At 34.6% G+C, this 19,772-nt stretch overlaps 1 protein-coding gene across 3 annotated transcripts in view; it reads left to right on the plus strand.

The window, feature by feature from the left end:
* The window catches only part of PGAP1 (post-GPI attachment to proteins inositol deacylase 1), a 74,525-nt gene that overhangs the window by 23,065 nt on the left and 31,688 nt on the right, over positions 1 to 19,772 (plus strand). The window contains exons 5-13 of one of the 3 annotated variants that reach the window (XM_067741133.1): positions 1,042 to 1,199; positions 5,059 to 5,111; positions 5,947 to 6,013; positions 7,829 to 7,934; positions 8,609 to 8,664; positions 10,117 to 10,200; positions 13,659 to 13,705; positions 14,702 to 14,753; positions 18,498 to 18,575. In XM_067741133.1, coding sequence (XP_067597234.1) covers positions 1,042 to 1,199; positions 5,059 to 5,111; positions 5,947 to 6,013; positions 7,829 to 7,934; positions 8,609 to 8,664; positions 10,117 to 10,200; positions 13,659 to 13,705; positions 14,702 to 14,753; positions 18,498 to 18,575 — 701 coding nt within the window. Of the gene's footprint in view, positions 1 to 1,041; positions 1,200 to 5,058; positions 5,112 to 5,946; positions 6,014 to 7,828; positions 7,935 to 8,608; positions 8,665 to 9,014; positions 9,141 to 9,570; positions 9,587 to 10,116; positions 10,201 to 13,658; positions 13,706 to 14,701; positions 14,754 to 18,497; positions 18,576 to 19,772 lie in introns of those variants that run through there. The other 2 variants (XM_067741134.1, XM_067741135.1) reach the window with 2 other exon arrangements.

Below are 19,772 nucleotides of genomic sequence, written 5' to 3' on the forward strand. Positions count from 1 at the left end.
CCTATGCTGCCATAATCTGGTGTCCAACTCAGAGGTGTCCTAGAATTCTTAATTTGAACCTGGCCTTCCAGGTTATTTCAATGATATATTTGTCAAGGTAGGCAGAGAAAATACATTTGATTTAAGTTTGTTAGCTGGAAGTTTGACTTTTAAGTATTTAGACATATGGCATGTATACCTCATTGGAACTCTTATCCCAAGCCCTGGAGTTATTAGGAATGGGTCTGCTTTGTCTCAATCTAAGTGAATACTACTGAAATCTTTAATGAGAAGAATTTGCTGTTCCAAAATGTTAAAAGCCATCAATGGGATCAAATGCCAGGATAAAAAATGCAATAAGTTTTGATAATCAGAATAGGAAATGAGAACTCCCCTGCCCTGGCCTCAGATCTTCAACACTAAATTTTTCTCATCTTCCATAGATAAAGTGGAAAAATTGTCTGCACCACTTGTTACACTAAATGGATAGAATCTTCTTAAGCATCAGATTTTCTGCAGCGGAGAGTCCCAAGACTAATGTGACTGTCATTGTCCTGATAGATTGTATTTTAAGAACTTAAATAGTACTTTGTTTGGTCACCAGTACTACAGTGGCTGCAGTAGAGAGTTGCTAAGCCCTATAAGCAGGGACACAGCCATGATTAGGAAGAGCTATTGATATAACTCCTTAGCATAGTAAACTCATATCTTTGGAAGAATTTCGGGGGTTTCTTTCTATACTATGTGGCTCATAAACAAGCAGCATCCTTGTGGAATGTAGAGACCTGTTTGCTATGGACTTGTCAAAGCTAATGAAATTGGGTTATCTTTTTTCTTTATTGATACCTTTACTAACTCTTAGTATTTGTACTCTGATGGGGAAAGTAGAGTATGTGTAAAGATACTGACTTTACCCAAAATAGAGAAATGTGGATGGCATTGCTTATAGACAATTCAGATGGCTTAAACAGAAATTCAGTTTAATATTAGTATTATAGATGGGTTATTGTTGCAGAGCATGGTTACTGATTTTTAATGTATGTCTTTTTTATTTCCCACCAGATTTTTATATGACTGTAAACAACTATTGGATTCTGAATGCTAGACACATAAATTTAACCACACTGTCTGTAGCTGGAGGATTCCGGGATTACCAAGTTCGTTCAGGACTGACTTTTCTACCAAAATTAAGCCATCATACCAGTGCCTTATCTGTTGTGGTAATCTTTTTAAAGATTCTACTAAAGTAGTAACATGATGGACACAGTGGAGCATGAAAGGAGAAATGATATGTAATCGGTTAGAAATGATTCCTGAGTTGGTCTGGTATACTGTGTGTGTGCAAGTGTGCATGTGTATGTGTATGTGAGAGAGACAGAACATGAAACAATGAATATGAATATTTGGGGAAGACAGAGGCATGGATACTTACATCCATGGAAGGTGAAAAGGACCTTAGAAACTTTGTGCAAATGACTCTTATTTATGAAGATGATTGTTTCTTGTTCAAAATAAGTGCCTATCCATTGATTAGAGTTTTAAGTATAAAAAAGTATGGACTGAAGTCCAGGGGCCCCGGGTGTATCTCAGTGGTATGCTGTATACAGTGGTAATGGAAGATCAAACATTTCACATACTCTTGAATTTTAAACTTGAATGAAGGTTTACTGATTTTAAAATTTAAAAATTAGCTTTGATAGTATAGATAGAGCTCTGATTAATTAATTTGCTAATTATTCTTCCCTGCTAGGACATCAAGTATTTGGTCTTTAACTGGGATACACAGCTTCTGTAAAATAAGTTCAGGTTTCCTTTTAGGACTTATTTTTGTATGTTTAACCTTTAAGTCTTTAGTTAAGAGCTTAACTTTTAAACTCAGTATACACGTCATCTCCACATATAACTTAATTTCTAAAAAGAAAATTTATAGCATTCCTTTTGCTTTTTAGATGATAGTTCTTTGTTTCATAGTTGTTCTCTTAATAGATACTCCTTTGCTCAGTTCACCTACTGCTGTTCATTCAGTAAATAGGTATTACTGAATGCTTGCCATACATAGAACAAAAATTATTAAGCTATTCTGCTCTTATCCACCATTTTCTTATAACTGAAGGAGTTGTGATATAGCCATAATAGCTTTGGAAGTAATTAGTACTAATTTACTAAATCTCTCAAACCTCATCATCGGTAGGAATCTTGTTTTTTGATGCTGAATATTTTGGGTAGATATGTGCTAGAAGTTCTCAAAACTCTAAATATGAACTCCTTAGTATAAAAATAGATGGTTTAGTCATATAAAATTGGATATAACTTATTTCCTAGACTTGGTCTGGAGCTTGATGCTGTATTGATACCCTTTCCTCCAGGTTTTAAAGAATTTGGTCTTTTTAATGGTGTGTGGCAGGGGGGCGGACATGTCCTTCCCTCTTTTCCAATCCATTTGATAATGTATTGTGTTCAAGGCAGCTTATATATCTTTATCTCTGATGAAAATATTATTTTACTTATTATGGAACTTTCTCAAAGCTGGTTATTGTATAATCTGAGTTTTATTTAGTTTTTAAATATTTAATTACTTAGCTTTTAGCTCTCAAATAATCTACAGACTTTTATATATGTATGTTCTCTTTAAAAAAACAATTATTAAGAAGTAATTTTTTTAATGATTATCTCAAGAACAGTTAGATGACATTAAATCCATTGGGACTGAAAAATTGTTTAAGTTAGAGACTTTAGTTATATTCATAGGGTAGGCTGAACTACTGTAATATTCACTCATGCAGGCAATGGCACTTAAACACAATAGAATTTTATGTTTCACTCATATGACTGCCCTAGGTGTGCGTTTACGTGGCGGGTGGTTTTTGAGGAGTCTCACTAAGGGACCCAGGCTGATAGTAGGCTCCCCCTTCTTGAATGCTTTACTTCCGAGGTTGCTCTAATCATCACTGTTTCAATCCACAGGAAGGGGGAAAGAGCATGAAGGAGAGCAGTTAGGCCTGGAAATGGCACACATCACTCTTTTTCACATCCCATTAGAGAAAACTTAGTCACACCATAGAATAAGAGAGGCTGAGACATGCATTCTAGTTAACTATGAAAAAGGAAGAAGATTTTGGTGGACATTTAACAGTTTTTATCACAAAGGTCATGAGCAACTACCTTTTTTTAAAATTTAATTTAATTTAATTTTTTTTTGCAGTAACGCGGGCCTCTCACTGTTGTGGCCTCTCCCGTTGCGGAGCACAGGTTCCAGATGCGCAGGCTCCAGACGCACAGGCTCAGCGGCCATGGCTCACGGGCCAAGCCGCTCCGCGGCCTGTGGGATCTTCCCGGACCGGGGCACGAACCCGTGTCCCCTGCATCGGCAGGCGGACTCTCAACCACTGTGCCACCAGGGAAGCCCCGCAACTACCTTTATAATGTGTGTTGACTTTCCTTTTTTCAGTTCTAACACAGATGCATTCGTTAGACTGAATGAAAGTAAACTAGCTTTTGTCCTTGTTAATAGTAAATGATGTCTACTGTGAGTTCTTACTTTACTGAGCATCTAACCTTAGAACCACAGTGAACTCTGGTTGTCTTAATTTTTTAAAGTAAGTTGCCAGCAGCAATTCCTAAATGAGATAGCTAATGCTTATAAGTTCAGTAAGTAATCTGTAGATTCCTTCAACTTTAGAGCCTCCAACCCAAATATACATTGATATTTGCAGAGTACAATGGTGACAATGACTCAATGACTCCTTAGAAGTTATAAATACCTTTTTTTGTTACAAATACCTTTTTTTTTTTTTAATTAAAGAGGCATAGGGCTTCCCTGGTGGCGCAGTGGTTAAGAATCCTCCTGCCAATGCAGGGGACATGGGTTTGAGCCCTGGTCCAGGAAGATCCCACATGCCGCGGAGCAACTAAGACCATGCACCACAACTACTGAGCCTGCGCGCTAGAGCCCGCAAGCCACAACTACTGAGCCTGCATGCTACAACTACTGAAGCCCGTGCGCCTAGAGCCCGTGCTCTGCAACGAGAGAAGGCACTGCAATGAGAAGCCCGTGCACTGCAACGAAGAGTAGCCCCTGCTTGCCGCACCTAGAGAAAGCCCACGCACAGCAACAAAGCCTCAATGCAGCCAAAAAAAAAAATAAATTAAATAAATAAATTTATTTTTAAAAAACAAAAACAAAGAGGCATGTTAGGCCTCTAAGTTTTCTTGCATACAGCACTGTTAGTTTCCTATTTTCATTTTGTTTTGACAGTTCTAGTGAGGGCATCTCAATGTGTCTTTGACAGTGTAGAGAGAGAGATGACATGAAAAATAATATCAGATTTACTTAATGTTTCCCCATTGTATGTAAGATGCTGTTCACAGGGAGGTCATTACCCTGTATAAATAGAAGTCTCTAGTTCTTGGAGGGTGCTGTGCCACTGTTAGGAAGCCTTCTGAAAATAGTTATATTTTTTGCTAGGCTTTTGCCCTTCTGTCTCTAACCAGTAGTATATATGCTAATCATCTAGGGATTTTTTTCCAAATAAGTCTGGACCCCACTTACAAGAGTCCGATTTGGTAGTTTTGTGATTAGGCATATTTATTTTGAAAAATCTCCTCAGGCCTAGGTATCTCTCAGGCACAGGTATCTCTCAGGCACATCCTGATTAGAATTAACATCTTAGAACTTATTAAATGATAGTCTAGTCAGAACTAAAATTACTGAAATATCTATTATGATTTATATATACACTATGATTTATTAAAGAATCATAAACTTAACCTCTTATTAGAGTAATGAAGAGTTAGACAGTAAACTTCAGTAAGTAATCTGTGGATGTTTTAATAATTTTAAGGGGTAATTTAAGCTTGACTAAGTAATGACAAAGAATTATTTTACGCAGGAAATATTCAATATCTTAATATTTTTGGATCACCTTTTACAAGAGTGCATCGTTTAAAAATTTCTGCGCATCATAAAATAGTGAAACTAATGTTACATGTTTCTAAATATTAGCCTATAAGGATTTCAAGCCTTTTGGAGAATAACAAGTGCATTTTTCTTAAGTATGATTTTTGTTTCCTTCCATTTAGAGTTCAGCAGTGCCTAAGACCTGGGTTTCAACAGACCACCTCTCCATTGTATGGTAAGTTAATATAACTTATTTTGGCAATTTTTGGTGGTCCTTTCATCAGTGAATTGATTGGTTAGTTAGCTTTCTTAGAGCTTTATCCATAAATAAATAAGGATTTGGGAGAAAGATTAACTTAGGGGTTTAGAACTTCAGCCTTTGTTCTTGTCTCAGTTTAACCAAGGTGTCCTTGACAACCTATAAAATCATCTCCTGAAGAACCAGTAGCATCAGTCTCAAATGATAATGTCAGAATTTTAGAATTTGTCATAGCTGGGCAGAATCAAAGATACTTGTGGTAGGACTTTCTGAGCTCTTGGCCAATCACCAAACTCGGGCTTGATTAATGCAGCATTGCCTATTCTAGAGCAGCACATGGAAAACCAAGTAGGAATTAGATTTACCCTTAATATAAATAAAGAAATAGGTTAAATAAGGGTCAAGAAATACATAAATCCTAGTATTTTATCTCTGTATGCATTGGCTTAAAGATTCTCTTTTCATCTTCCTCTGGCTGTGCAATCAGTAGTGTTTGCAAGAACCACAACAGTTCAGACCTATGAAGGTGGGGCAGACAATATGTCTGTATCTGGGGTAGACAGGAAGATTTAGGGAAGACGGGGGCCTGACACTTATACTCTCAAATATCCAGGAAGATTTAATTTACTTTATTTTTATAGGTTTCAGCTTTAAGATGTATGCTTAATAATGATAATTTGTTAAATAATTTTAGAGTTTGTAGCATTAAAGGAAATTCATATATTCCATTAAATAATAGAATTATTTATGTTTGTATTAAAAGTATATTTTTAAAGAAAGTTTCATTTGTAACATTTATTTTATTCTTTAGGTGTAAACAATTACAATTGACCACAATTCGAGCATTCTTTGATCTTATTGATGCTGATACTAAACAAGTATGTATTTTTAAACTAAAAGTTATTTCAGTGAAGTAAAAGCTTTTGTTAGAGCAGTGATAGATTTAATACATTTTTTTACTTTGATGAAAATAGAAGCCTACACCTTATATTGACTGTAATTAGTTTGAAAATGGAAATATCTGTATTTTTATCTGTAATCTTTGATAACTATTAATAATTAAGAATGCAATAAAAATGAAAAAGTGAAAGAATACCTTAAATCTTCCTCAGTTCTTCCCCTTTACTGTTTAAAATTTAATATATGTCCTTCTGACTTTTTGTTTTTTTACCTTAAGGGGAATACTTATTACAAATATCCTTATGCAGTAGGATCAAAATATCTACATTCATTGAATAACACAAGCTCACCAGAACTTAAATTATGTACTTCTAGAGTCAAACCTTTTCTGTATTGATATTTTACATATAAACTCTCCCAACTAGTGATTTTCTAAGTTGTTCAGTTAGCAGGATGCCTGGAAATCATATTACTCATTCATCTCTTTCTTGTCTGCCAGCAGATAAATAGTAATGGGCACCAAGGATTTCAGCAAAATTCAGAGAATTCTATTAACTTAATTTTTTTTTCCCTGTGAATTGGGAACAGATTGCCATTATTCATCGTAAGCAGCCTTTCACCTCAGGTCACTTTGCAGTGCATCACTGTTCCATAGAAGCATGTTTTGAGAACTACAACTCTGGCTTCTCCTTTTGGAGAAAACGTTCCTTGTATTTTCGGTAATTTTTTCCATTATGGCATATATTTTTGGATTCTTTTTCCTGGAGGCCCCAGTTCTTTGAGAGACTATTATGTGTGGCTTCTTTCTCAGCAAATCTCTGGGTAATGCTTCCTTATCATTGTGTCTTAACCTTGCTCCTAAGCATTCTCTCTTAGGAGTAGGGTAATGTCTATATTTTTTTCCTTAACCCTTCAGGAAGCTGCATAACTATTATTAGGGAGAGATAGATATTTAGCTCTCTCCTGAAGAATGCAGTAAAAGAGAGACACAAGTTGATCTGTTTTACCACATTTTAAACCACAAGGTACCATATTTAAGTTAGTATATTTATTAAAGTAAATCAGCTTCATAGAGTTAACACTGTTAACATTGGAATCATGGAGTCATGGAATGTAAATGTTTTTCAGTTTTTCAGCCTTGTTTTAATTGTGACTCTATCGCCAATGTGTTTAATCTGTTCAACTATATACAACAGTAGAATCAATTAAAATTTGTATTTGACCAGTTTGTATTTTAAATGACATTTGGTAGGTTTAGGAAAAAACCCCATTTCAACTAATGAAGAACAGGTGAATCTCAGGTATATTATTTAAAAATTATACATCAAACTAATTTTAACAAATCAAATCTTGTTTTCCATTAAATTCTAAGGTAAGAAAATGCTAATACTAGCATGTAATAAATTATAATTCTGGATGGATAAGTATTTTACAGATACATTTTAAGGGACAAATGAGAAATTTTTGACTAATACTGCTAAGAATCAAAATAATATGAAACTGAGCTCTCTTTCCCAAACTCAGTGTGTATGATATACTAAACTAAATATTAGACAATAAAATGTTAGGATATGATTCCTACTCCTCAAGAAGCATATAGTTGAGGAGGAGAAACAAACATATATACAGGGAAACTAACTCAAAACATAGTTAGTCCCATGTTAAGTACTTAGAACAGTGCCTGGCCCACAGTAAATAACTGTTGGCTCTTATTATTATTACTTGAAACAAAGTTTCATTAGGTCATCACAGTGGATATAAGAGGATACAGAATGTATCAATGTTCTTTCTAGATAACTCAAAATCCCAAGAAGAAATTGTCAGTTTTGAATCACCACTTCATAAGACACCCAGCAAAACACTTTGAGGAAAATCCATCAATAATTTCTGACTTAACAGGTCGGTAGTAATAGCATGTTTTAATTTTAAGTAGAGTTTTGAGTATTATTTTAAGGTAAATTTGTCATTAGCAGACAAATTCTTTGAAACTGTAATGCTTCAGGTATTATAATCCTATTATATTTTATTAATTTCCCTGTGCTGGTTTCTTATGAGGTTCTTGGCTAAGGAGGGGAAAAGTAAAAAATGTAAAAGCAAAAAGATGTTGCTGATAAAATTTTGTACTGAAAATAACATGACAGTAGAAAAATTTAAAAGCGTTAAATGTCTCTATTCTCCTGACAGCCACGTAAAATAAATTTTGTATTATTCTTGACTTAGTTTCTCAGTATCATTCTTCAGTCTTTCGGTTTAACAGCATATCTTTTGCTGGTACATTTTGTTTTTATATGTCTCTGTCATGCTCTACTTAGTTTGGAAAATGAAATATTTGTTTTCTTCTGTTGATACTTCTTAGAGTTAGACATCAGAAAGATTTTAAATGCTTTACATGATCTGAATGCTCCTTGGTGATGAGCATATAGAGAACATCTCATTAGATTTTCTATTTTAAAATAGCCAGTGTTCAGGAAACTGCTTCTTTTTCAAATCCTGTTGTGATTGAGAAGGATTCAGTAAAAGAAATCACTTAATGTTTTTTAAAAAGCCAAACAAATTAATTTCTTTTACCTTAGGGACATCTATGTGGGTTCCAGTAAAAGTGTCCAAATGGACCTATGTGGCTTACAATGTAAGTATACCACCAATGGATTTAAAATTTTTTTTCAAGAATATTTTAGTATTTATTTTTCAAAGCTAGACTTTTTAAAGAAGATAACGTTATTTTCCCATACTAAATCAGTTTAGTAATAATCCCTTAATATCTAGTCTGTTCAATTTTCCAGTTTTATCATAACTGTCAAATTTTTTGTTGTTTCTTTGTTTTCCAGTTTGTTTAAATCAGGGTACAAACAAGGTGTACGTATTATTTGTTGATATGTCTCTTATTCCTCTTTTAATATCTAATACTTCCTTCACCCTTTTTTTTCCTTGCAGTTTATTTGTTGGAAAAAAAAAAAAAAAACCTAGTCATTTGTCCTATAGAGTTTCACACAGTCTTGATTTTGCTGATTGCACTCCTGTAATGTCATCCAGTATATTCCTTTCCCTACTCTTTCCTGTGACTTGGTAGCTGGATCTTGGATCTAGATGCTTCATCAGATTCAGGTTTTTGTTTTGTTTTTGTTTTTGTTTTTACTAGACTCTCTCTCTTTTTGTGATGTTAGCAGCTATTGATGAAGAAGGCCTAGAGTCATTAATAGGGAGTACAAAAGCAATGAGACTCCGATTATTCCTTCTTCATTTATTAACTGAAACACTATATAGAAAAACTTCTCATCTACTAAATTTATCAAAAGTAGAACAAATTACAAAGGAAAAAAATGATAATTCTTTGGATCTTATATTTACTGGTTTTTAGAGTAGTGAGTTGGCTCACAAACACCCTCCATCAGGGACCATAAGATGTTTTGGGGGGGTTTTCCTCCAGTGTTATTATGAGCTTAAACATTTTTGTGTTTCTGTCTAAACTAAAATACTAAAATTGTTCTATCTTTGATACTAAAATTGCTATTAAAACTGTTCTGTCCTTGACCAGTGGAAGCCATTTCAAGGTAGGCTCCTGAATCTTTTTGATATAGCTGCTCTTTAGTTGTCTTTGATATTTTCCTCACTGTCTAGTATGAGAAAGTATTTTAGCTCATTGTGTATCATCTCCCGTCCCAGACCTTGAATCTGCTTTTTCTCAAAGAAGCTCTTCCTATTGTTTGGGAAACAGTATCTGCAAACCATAATTTGGGAACTAGAGATGTTTATGGCTAGTAAGTTAGCATTTCTAAGGCCTTTTCAGTAAACAGAGCTAAGAAATGTATTTTATCTTGGTCATAAGGCCAAAAACCAAACCCAAACAAAAAAAACATGCATTCATCCTGATACTTCCAAGACAAATTCAGGTCTACAGAGTTTATACCTGATCTATCTTGCATCTGTATCTTCTTCCCATTCCTAGATTATTGGTTCTCAACAACACCAAGAATGATAGAATTAAAATAATTAATTAGAATAATCATTCATTACTTTATCTGAATTTTTGAATGATGAAATTATCTACTCATAATTTATTGTGTTTTCCCTCTTTTTTTAGGAATCTGATAAGATATATTTTACATTTCCCCTTGCAAATCATAGAAAAATCTACACTCATGTCTATTGTCAGAGCACCATGCTGGTAAGATAATTGATACACTTTATGTAAATTAAAAGGCTAACTGTTGTTTATTTTTAAGATTCAACTAGTATCTAGTAGGTATCATCTTTAGCTATGAACTATTATTAAATCTAATTAGTTGAAAAACATTTATCTGGAACAGAGAGTATTGATTGAAAAGTACTAATCAAAATGCTTCTGTAACTGATAATATATCTATACTATTAGCTTGTACCTTTGCCTCTAGTTTAGGTTTTTCTACTTTAGTTTCACTATGTTTAGGTTGAAGGAATTCAGTTCAGAGCTCCTTTAATTCTAAAATTCTATTAGTATTTTAAAGAATAGATATATTTAAGCAAAGCTATCCTTTGTTTTATAAAGTAAATCCTGTTTTTCCCATGGCTTCCATACTCAAATTTGCAGTACTTTTTATACCAAATATTCTCTAAAATAGTATAGTAACTTTTTGTTAACAGTGTTGTCTAGACTTACAGTATCAGTATGATGATTTTGTTTGTGTATTTCTTTTTAATGAGTACCTACTATGCTAGAAATATGTTAGATGCTTTAGCATGCTTTTGTTATATTAGGTCTGTTTAAGTAATAATTTATCAGCACTTCTTACTTTCAGGAATTTGTTTGGGTTCCTTTCTCTCCATTCTGATTTTTTTCCCCTCATGTCCTAGGATTCTTCACTTTATATTTGCATCTTTCATAATTTAAGTTCCCTCGTTTCCCTTTTGTTGGATTATTTGTATTTTTTAGGACTAGGATCTAATATATTACTTAGTTGGTTGATACCACCATTTGATATATAGTAAAGTCTTCAGAAAAGATGGTAGGCAGGCACTGTGGGCTAGGTGCTAATGAATACTAATTTTAGTGGAATTGCCACAGTTTTGCATCTCTCACCAGAGACAGACTACCATCTCTCAGCCTAAAATTTGGATGGGTAGTTTATCCCAAGAGAATCTGGCCCTGAGAGTGATGGCTTAAAATATCCACACTCCTACTAAATTCCAAATCAGAATGTCAGTATTATATTGAGAAAAATCCTTGCCAAAGTGCAAATTATCCATTTGGCTTATTGGAGGATCCCTTTTCTGTAATTAAGGTCCATGGGTGAAGTATTACTAGTCACGTGGAGAATTTGTTTTAAATGTTTTCAATTTTTATCACAGAAGTTTTCAAACATACAAAAGTAGAGAGAGGATATAATAAATTCTTACTTAACCATCACACAGCTTTAACAGTTATCAATATTCTGCCATTCTTACTTGATTTATCCCTTCCTCACTTTTTTTGAGTGAAGCATTTTTAAAGCAAAATCCAGGCATTTTATCAATATATATTTCAGTATGTTTTTATAACAGATAAGAATTTTACATATTATTATAATACTAATAATACTATATAATAATAATATTATTATATTATTTTATCCAACAAAATTAATTACTTATTCCTTAATATCATGTGGTATCCAGTCCATGTTCAATTTTCCTCTGTTCATTTAAGTTTTAAGTTAGCTTGTTTGAATCAGAATCCAAAAAGTACATACATTGCATTTGATTCATATGTCCTATGTCTTTTTTTAACAGCCCCCTCTTTTTTTCCCCCATGCCATACATTTGTTCTGGGTTTAGTTGATTGTATTCTTGTGGTATCTTTTAACATGTATTTCTAGCCATTGTTTTGTGTAAACTGGTAGTTAGATCTAGAATCTTGAATAGATTCATTTATTTATGGTATGAATGTTTTATAAGTAGAACTGCGTACTTATCATATCGGGAGGTATATAATATCTGGTTGTCCCACTTTTAGTGACAAAAATCAGTGGACTGATATATCAGTGGACTCAGGTCATATTGGCATGATCCATTCATTATAAAGTTCCTAGTCAGTCTTTCACCTAATGATTTTAGCAGCCATCGAAGACATATTTTTTACTGTAGATAGATTTTTTTTTGGATCTGTAAATTTTATAATCAAGTAGCATTTTCTTTTCTGTGCACTTCAGGAGTTAGTAAATTCTGAGTGACTTTTTCTAAGATTTTTAATACAAGTTTTAAAATTAGCTGAGTTAGGGGTGTTTACTAGATGACCTGAAATTGTTCTTTGACACCTTCTAGGTTATAACAACATGGTGTTTTAGGGTGGATTTGAATAATACTTTATTCAGTCTGTTAGTGAATGAATCAGAATCCCCTAGACACCAAAGTAAGTAGTGTGCAGTATTGGCAATTTTCATAATAAGGGCTGTCTTTGAGTTGCAATAACTGCAAAAACCTATTACAAAAGTGAGTTGGATCTTGAGAGGTTGCTAGATTCTCTTTGTCTAGGCTATGCAGATCTGTTCTGTTGCCTTGCTTTATAATGTCACGTGGTTGTTCTGGTAAACACAGGTAACTGATAAAAGAGTTTACTGAAGTATTTTGCCAGCAGTGGAGAGTAGAGAAATACCACATTGTGTTTGTTTTCTTTCAGCTTGCTTTTTTGAACTCTTGAAAAATATCTTAAGATTTTATTTAAGCTTGATGAGGGCAGAGGCTATGTCTGCTTGATTCATCATTTTTCTTGAGGGCTTAGCATAATTCCTTGGCCCTGGAATGGACTTTATAAATATTAATTGAATGAAAGGATTGATGTTTTTATTGTCCTGTCTGTATACTAAGGAAAAATATATGTAGCTGTCTCAGCAGTGTTCCTCATTCTCTTATGCCCTGGTAGGATTTCAATTGGATCGTTAGATCTTGGAGCATTGCTCTTACTACTTCATTAAAAGTGAGAGTGAAGCTCTTGGGTCATACTGCTCTTAAATGACTGAAGCTGAATACGTAATATTGTTAAAATACCACAACCATCTCTGCAGCATTCCCAGTCTGCGCTAGTAAAGTAACAACTAGCTTTAGTCTTAAACCCTTGGAATTGTGCTTCAATCCAAGCACATTCTCAGTTGCATAAAAGTTATCTGCCTAGTAATCAAATGAGAACTTAAATGATAAACTAAAAAGCTGTACTTAGATTATTTTTAATTACTTGGCTCTGGATTTTTTTTTTTTTTTTTCTGTTTGTGTGAAAGTCTACCTCTAGTTGTTCTCTTCTAGTTTTGTTAAAATATAGGTTACTTTCTATGTAAGTACCTAATTAAAGTGTGGACATTGCTGAACTCTAAAAGTGTTGGTTCAGAAATGAAAATTGCTTAACAGTATGCTGTGGAGAGATAACCTATCAGGTTACTCTCTCATACTGCTGCTCCAGGTTACTTGCTTTACCTGTCTATGTTGACATTAGACTTCTTTGCCTCACCTTGACCTGTTTGACTTTTGAGAACATTTTGAATACATTTCTAAACAATAAGTTGTTATTTTATGTTTCCATTGTGCCTACTGACCCTATCATAAACAGTGAAATGCCTGTTTTATATAATTATTTTCTACAATATTTAGTGTGTTTTATTTTGTGTTATTAATCAATAGGATACAAATAGCTGGATTTTTGGCTGCATAAACAGCACTTCTATGTGGTAAGTGTTTTGAACATAAGGCCCTCTGTTCATTTTTCTCAACATAAGATATACTCAAGTCACACTTTCAGAATAGCTTCAGATTTTTTTTTTTTTTTTTTTTCTGCGGTACGCGGGCCTCTCACTGCTGTGGCCTCTCCCGTTGCGGAGCACAGGCTCCGGACGCACAAGCTCAGCGGCCATGGCTCACGGGCCCAGCTGCTCCACGGCATGTGGGATCTTCCCGGACCGGGGCACGAACCCGTGTCCCCTGCATCGGCAGGCGGACTCTCAACCACTGCGCCGGACTCTCAACCACTGCGCCACCAGGGAAGCCCCAGATATTTTTTTTTTTTAAAGCTTAATAGTTTGCTTTTTTCTTTTTAATATAAATTTATTTCTTTATGGCTGTGTTGGGTCTTTGTTGCTGCGTGCAGGTTTTCTCTAGTTGCAGTGAGTGGGGGCTATTCTTCGTTTTGGTGTGCCAGCTTCTCATTGCAGTGGCTTCTCTTGTTGTGGAGCACGGACTCTAGGCGCACGGGCTTCAGTAGTTGTAGCTTGCGGGCTCTAGAGCGCAGGCTCAGTAGTTGTGGTGCACGGGCTTATTTGCTCCTCAGCATGTGGGATCTTCTGGACCAGGGATCGAACCTGTGTCCCCTGCATTGGCAGGAGGATTCTTAACCACTGTGCCACCAGGGAAGTCCCACTTCAGATATTCTTAAGCTCATTTTGCTACTAAACTAAATTATAGTATTGATTTTAAAATTAAAAATAAAGAAAATTAACATACTAGTAATTTTTGCAAACATTGATAGTTGGTTGCTAGGAAAAACTACGTTTTGTTCCCCAAAGGACTATGTGGATAAAGTGTATTGTGTTAGACCTATTAGACTTGAGTTCATTAGAACTGTCTTTGGTAGGTCTACAGATGGTTTCTTTTTGCTCTGAAGCTCATTTTTAATTTATAATACTTTAATATATTTGTCCTTTAATTATATTTTCATATTTATTTCCAAGCCGGCAAGGGGTTGATTTATCATGGAAAGCTGAACTGCTGCCAACAATTAAGGTAAATTGTGGATTTAGAATGTTAATATCCAGGTGAAAAAATATTTGAGCATATAGGCATGTACAGTATGGTCTTTGATTAATTCTAGGTATTAAATAAACTTGAAATTTGCTAATATACATTTTAGAAATATTTTCTCTGGAAATACATTTAATGGAGAATAACATGCAATTATTTTTTAGCTTTCAGAGGTGAAAACTATAAGTCATCAATCCTAAATAAAATTAAATCTATATGTTATAGCATCATACTAAGAGATAGATAAATTTTTAAGATTCAATTTGAGGGTTTGTTTGGAATGGTCTGTCTTAAAATATTAAGTTGAATATACTCAGAATTCTTTTTGGGGAGGACCTACAGTAGGGAAGTAAGCATCTCAAAAAGACACAAAGCAATTTTCAGTTTCAGTGTCATCTGTGGTTAAGCACTTCAGTAACTATCTACTTTTATATAGTACTCCATGGAATTTATTTAATAATTGTTAATGATTTCCTTAAGCAACTGTGGTAGGTCAGCACATCTTTACAAAAGGCTAATTTGCACACTCACAAAATCTATTGTTGAGAAAATAAAACAGTTCTAAAATTTGATGAAAATATCTGTTCTAATTTTCAAATTGTATTTATTATAACTGATAACCATATGCCAGTTGATAGTTTTTAGTCTTCAAATAAATCTATACTTTAGAATGTATTGTCATGATGAATACTATATTCATAGGGTTGAATGTGAAGTCCTCTGGTTGGTCCCAGTCATCTCCCAACTCCAGTTATTTATTTGTGCTCATGAATGTTTATTTATCTGTATGTTTAGTCAACTCTGTCCTATACCAATGAGAGGAATGATGACAGGATGAATAATTGCAAGTCACTTACACTTGACTTTGGAATGATTGCAGTTATTTTTTGTGTCACCTTGGTCAGTCTTACTTTGTGCATGTTCATTCATGTGGCTTTGTATTGATAAGACAAATAAGTGATTTGACTCATAAGAACATTTTTAAGGTCTCTCACTAGTTCTATCCTAACTGTCTAGGCAGGAGCAAAGCAAAAACAGAAGTATTAGGGTATACTTACTGATCAATCATTCATAAGATATATTAAATATTTCCTTGAATTTCCAGTTTGGATATCCTTTCCAGTCTGTAATTTAAGAGTTAGGAAGAAATAAATCATAAAAAACCCGATAAAATGTTACTTTGCTACTATTTTTAAAAAATTATTTCTTAAATCATAATATCCTTTTTTTTTTTAAGTCTCAAAGATTTAACAATGTATTCGTCTAGTTTTAGACCCCTGTGTTGTTTTTTCTAAGTGTAAGAAACAGCTGGCTGAGTAGTAGAACAAGTTCTTCCAGCTGATTACTTTTTTTTTTAATTTATTTATTGTATTTATTTTATTTTTGGCTGCGTTGGGTCTTCGTTGCTGCGCGCGGGCTTTCTCTAGTTGCGGCGAGCGGGGGCTACTCTTCATTGCGGTGCGTGGGTTTCTCATTGCGGTGGCTTCTCTTTGTTTTGGAGCATGGGCTCTAGGCACGCGGGCTTTAGTAGTTGTGCATGGGCTTAGTTGCTCCGTGGCATGTGGGATCTTCCCGGACCAGGGCTTGAACCCATGTCCCCTGCATTGGCAGGCGGATTCTTCACCACTGCGCCACCAGGGAAGCTCCAGCTGCTTACTTTTTATAGTGGATACTAGAAGAAAGTGCCAGGCGGCAGTAAAAGCCTACTGGAATTTAGGGGGAAAAACTGGAAGAGAAAAGTTAGAAAATGAGGATTATAATACTCTGCTATCTTAAGCATTCTCAGTTGAAAAGGATCATAATTATTAAATGCAAATAAACTTTTCCATTGTAATTAAAATTAAAATTATATATATGTGTGTTAGCCCATTTATAAAAAGGACACAAAATTATTTTGCTATGAAGTTGAAGGGAAAGGAAAGATTGAAGTGAAAAAATCTTGTGGGTTTTATTCATATTTATATCATCTCAACAAAGGTAATGTAAGATGAGAATCATACCACCTTTGGCACCTCTGATGACTGAACTGTTAATAAATAGATGGAATCCTCCAGCAAAGCACTTGTAAATTCGGTTTAGGGCCTTAACAACATCAGTCACATGGAACTTTTCTGTCATGGTACAATGAAGACAGAAACCACAGCAGACCAACAATTGGGTAAGCCCAAATGGACTTATTGCTAAAAACAAACAAAACAATTAACTTTGAAAAGAAATCTAAGTTAATAAGAAAAATTACCTAGTCACTATTGTGCCTAGCTCATACTTTAGCACCACAGCTTTGCCCTACACACGGCAGCAGAACTTGAAGGGTTTCTGACATCCAAACGCTGGTGTTTGATTTTCTGTGTGTGTTGCCTCAGCATTAAGGTCATTTTACCCTTAAAACACTGAAAAATTTCCAAACTTCATATTAACCTTACCTGTCAGTGTAACAATTTCATGAATATTATCTTCCCAAATTCCCACTGACATTGTAACTATATGGGAACTTAACTTTATAAGTAAATGTATTTTGACACACTGGTATCTTTTTAAAGTATTCTGATCCTAAAAAAAAAAATTCTTGAGGAAAAAAATTATTCTTGAGAATAAATAACAAAAGTTCTCAGTGGATAGCTACACAGAGTAACCATGGTTCTTTCTAATTAATTTATCTTTCATATTGTCTACCACCTGTCTGGTTGGTTTCAGTTGCCTTTAACTTTGGTTTCTGTGGCTCTCTTAAGGCCCTTTAATTTACATTGGAATATGTAAGTGTGTTGCAGAGACTTTGCTGACTAAGTTGAGGTGCAGTCCAGGAGTTTAACAAGCGCTCCCAGGTGAATCTGGTCAGGTTGTTTGAGGACCACTCGTTGACAGTTCTCTTTAGAACCTCTATCCAACTTGCCCACATTGGTGCTTCGGAAGAACAGTGGAGAGTATTAAGTGCAGAAATTTCTTAATGTACACGGATTGTCACAGCATATAACTACTCACACCCTCGCCACATCTGCTGTCAGGAAAAAAAAATAAAAGACTTGAAAACTGTATTTGGTGGCCTGGGTTTTCATTAGGTAGACCAGTCTCCAATCTGTTCATTCCTCAAAATATGGACTGTAAGATAAGGTCTTTAGTTTTAAGAAAAGAATAGATGCTCATTTGGTGAGGTGCATTATTAGACTTACTGTGTTCATGTCACTTACTGAGTAAGTTCCAGGGAATGATGTTCATACACATCATTAGCCAGCAACTGTTTATTACTTGGGCTAGATCAGAATCATTTGAGATTAAGTTGTAATTCTTCCATCATATTGAGCATCCATTCATTCATCAACTATTGAATGCTCTTTGTCATATACTACCAAGATAACTGTAGAAATCATACTGTAACATTATACAAAACAAGTAGACAAATTGTAAGAAACATCAAATCTGGAAATAATTACGTAAAATAATTAAATTTAATGTTAAATGTCATTTATCTTACATGAAGGGATACAGTTCAAGGAATATTTTTGGCAGTCCATATTTACATAATTATTAGAAATTTGACCTTCAGCAGGCTCATTGACCTGAAAGTGTAAACGTGGGCATTTTATGAAGTACTGAGCATAAAGTTTGAAGTCAGTTTTTTCATGACTTACTAGGTAAGAAATAAATGTTTGTAATTTATCTTTCTTTTAACATGCTTTAAGCTCTATATATCCTGAGAAATAAAATCAGCTTTTTTTCATCCTTTTTTAGTCTCTGACGTTAAGACTTCAAGACTATCCATCTTTGTCTCATCTTGTTGTTTATGTACCATCTATTCATGGAAGTAAGGTAACAAACAAATTAAGGTTGTTTTCAGAATGTTTTGGGATACTCATGCTAAATATTTAAAATTATTTTGTGATGAATTCTTCAGCTTAGGGCTCATCTGAAACAGTGGCCAGGTTGGTGATCCACCTAAGACTGTTTAAAGCATTAGGATCATCTACTCTAACTTGAACTAAGCAGAATAAATCCAAGTCTCTTTGTTTCAAGTGGGAATTAGTTCTACTTTATCAGTCTTTCAAAATCTGTTAATTATTTGTTTTTCTTTTTGTTTTTGTTCTTGCGGTATGCGGGCCTCTCACTGTTGTGGCCTCTCCCCTTGTGGAGCACAGGCTCCGGACGCGCACACTCGGCGGCCATGGCTCACGGGCCCAGCCGCTCTGCGGCATGTGGGATCTTCCCGGACCGGGGCACAAACCCGTGTCCCCTGCATCGGCAGGCGGACTCTCAACCACTGCGCCACCAGGGAAGCCCCCCAAATCTGTTAATTATTGAGTACTCTTTTATGTGCAAGACTATGTGCCAGGAATTATAGGAGGCACACAAATGAGAAAGACATGAACCCTGTTCTCAAAAAGCTACATACTGTTGGGCAGCGGGAGAGAAATATATTTGGTGGCCAGGGAAAGGGTGAGAATGAAAGAGTTATCCAAAATGTATAAAACAAATCAGAATATAGCAAATCCATGAAAAGTGTTAAAGGGGGAGATATCTCTGATTGATGAAATAAAAAAAGGCATTATTATGAGGTGATATTTAAAATTGCCTTAAAGGATAGTTAGGGTTTTTATAGGTAGAATGAATATTCTAGACCTGGGATATCTAATATAGGAGCCACTAGCACATGTAGCGATTTAAATTTAAATTAATTAAAATTAAAGTAAAAATTCAGTTCCTTAGTTGTATTAGCCACATTCCAGATGCTCAATAGTAACATCATTGCAGAAAGTTACAATAAACAGCACTGTTGAGACAAAGAAATAGTAAGATCCAAACATGGACAGTGTAGAGTACGTTTGGAAAATAGTGAATAAGTAAATAGTAGTTTTAAAAGGATGGCTACCATGGGTAGAATAGTAGTGGAAGAAAAGTCTGGAAAAGTAGTTAATGGCCATATTCTGGAGGGCCTTGATTGGAAGATTCAGGACTTTATAGAATTCAGGAGTCAGTAGAGAAGTGAAAGATTTTTCACCATAGTAGTAA

This window comes from Pseudorca crassidens, chromosome 6 (assembly GCF_039906515.1).
Source record: "Pseudorca crassidens isolate mPseCra1 chromosome 6, mPseCra1.hap1, whole genome shotgun sequence".
Classification (NCBI taxonomy): Eukaryota; Metazoa; Chordata; class Mammalia; order Artiodactyla; family Delphinidae; genus Pseudorca; species Pseudorca crassidens.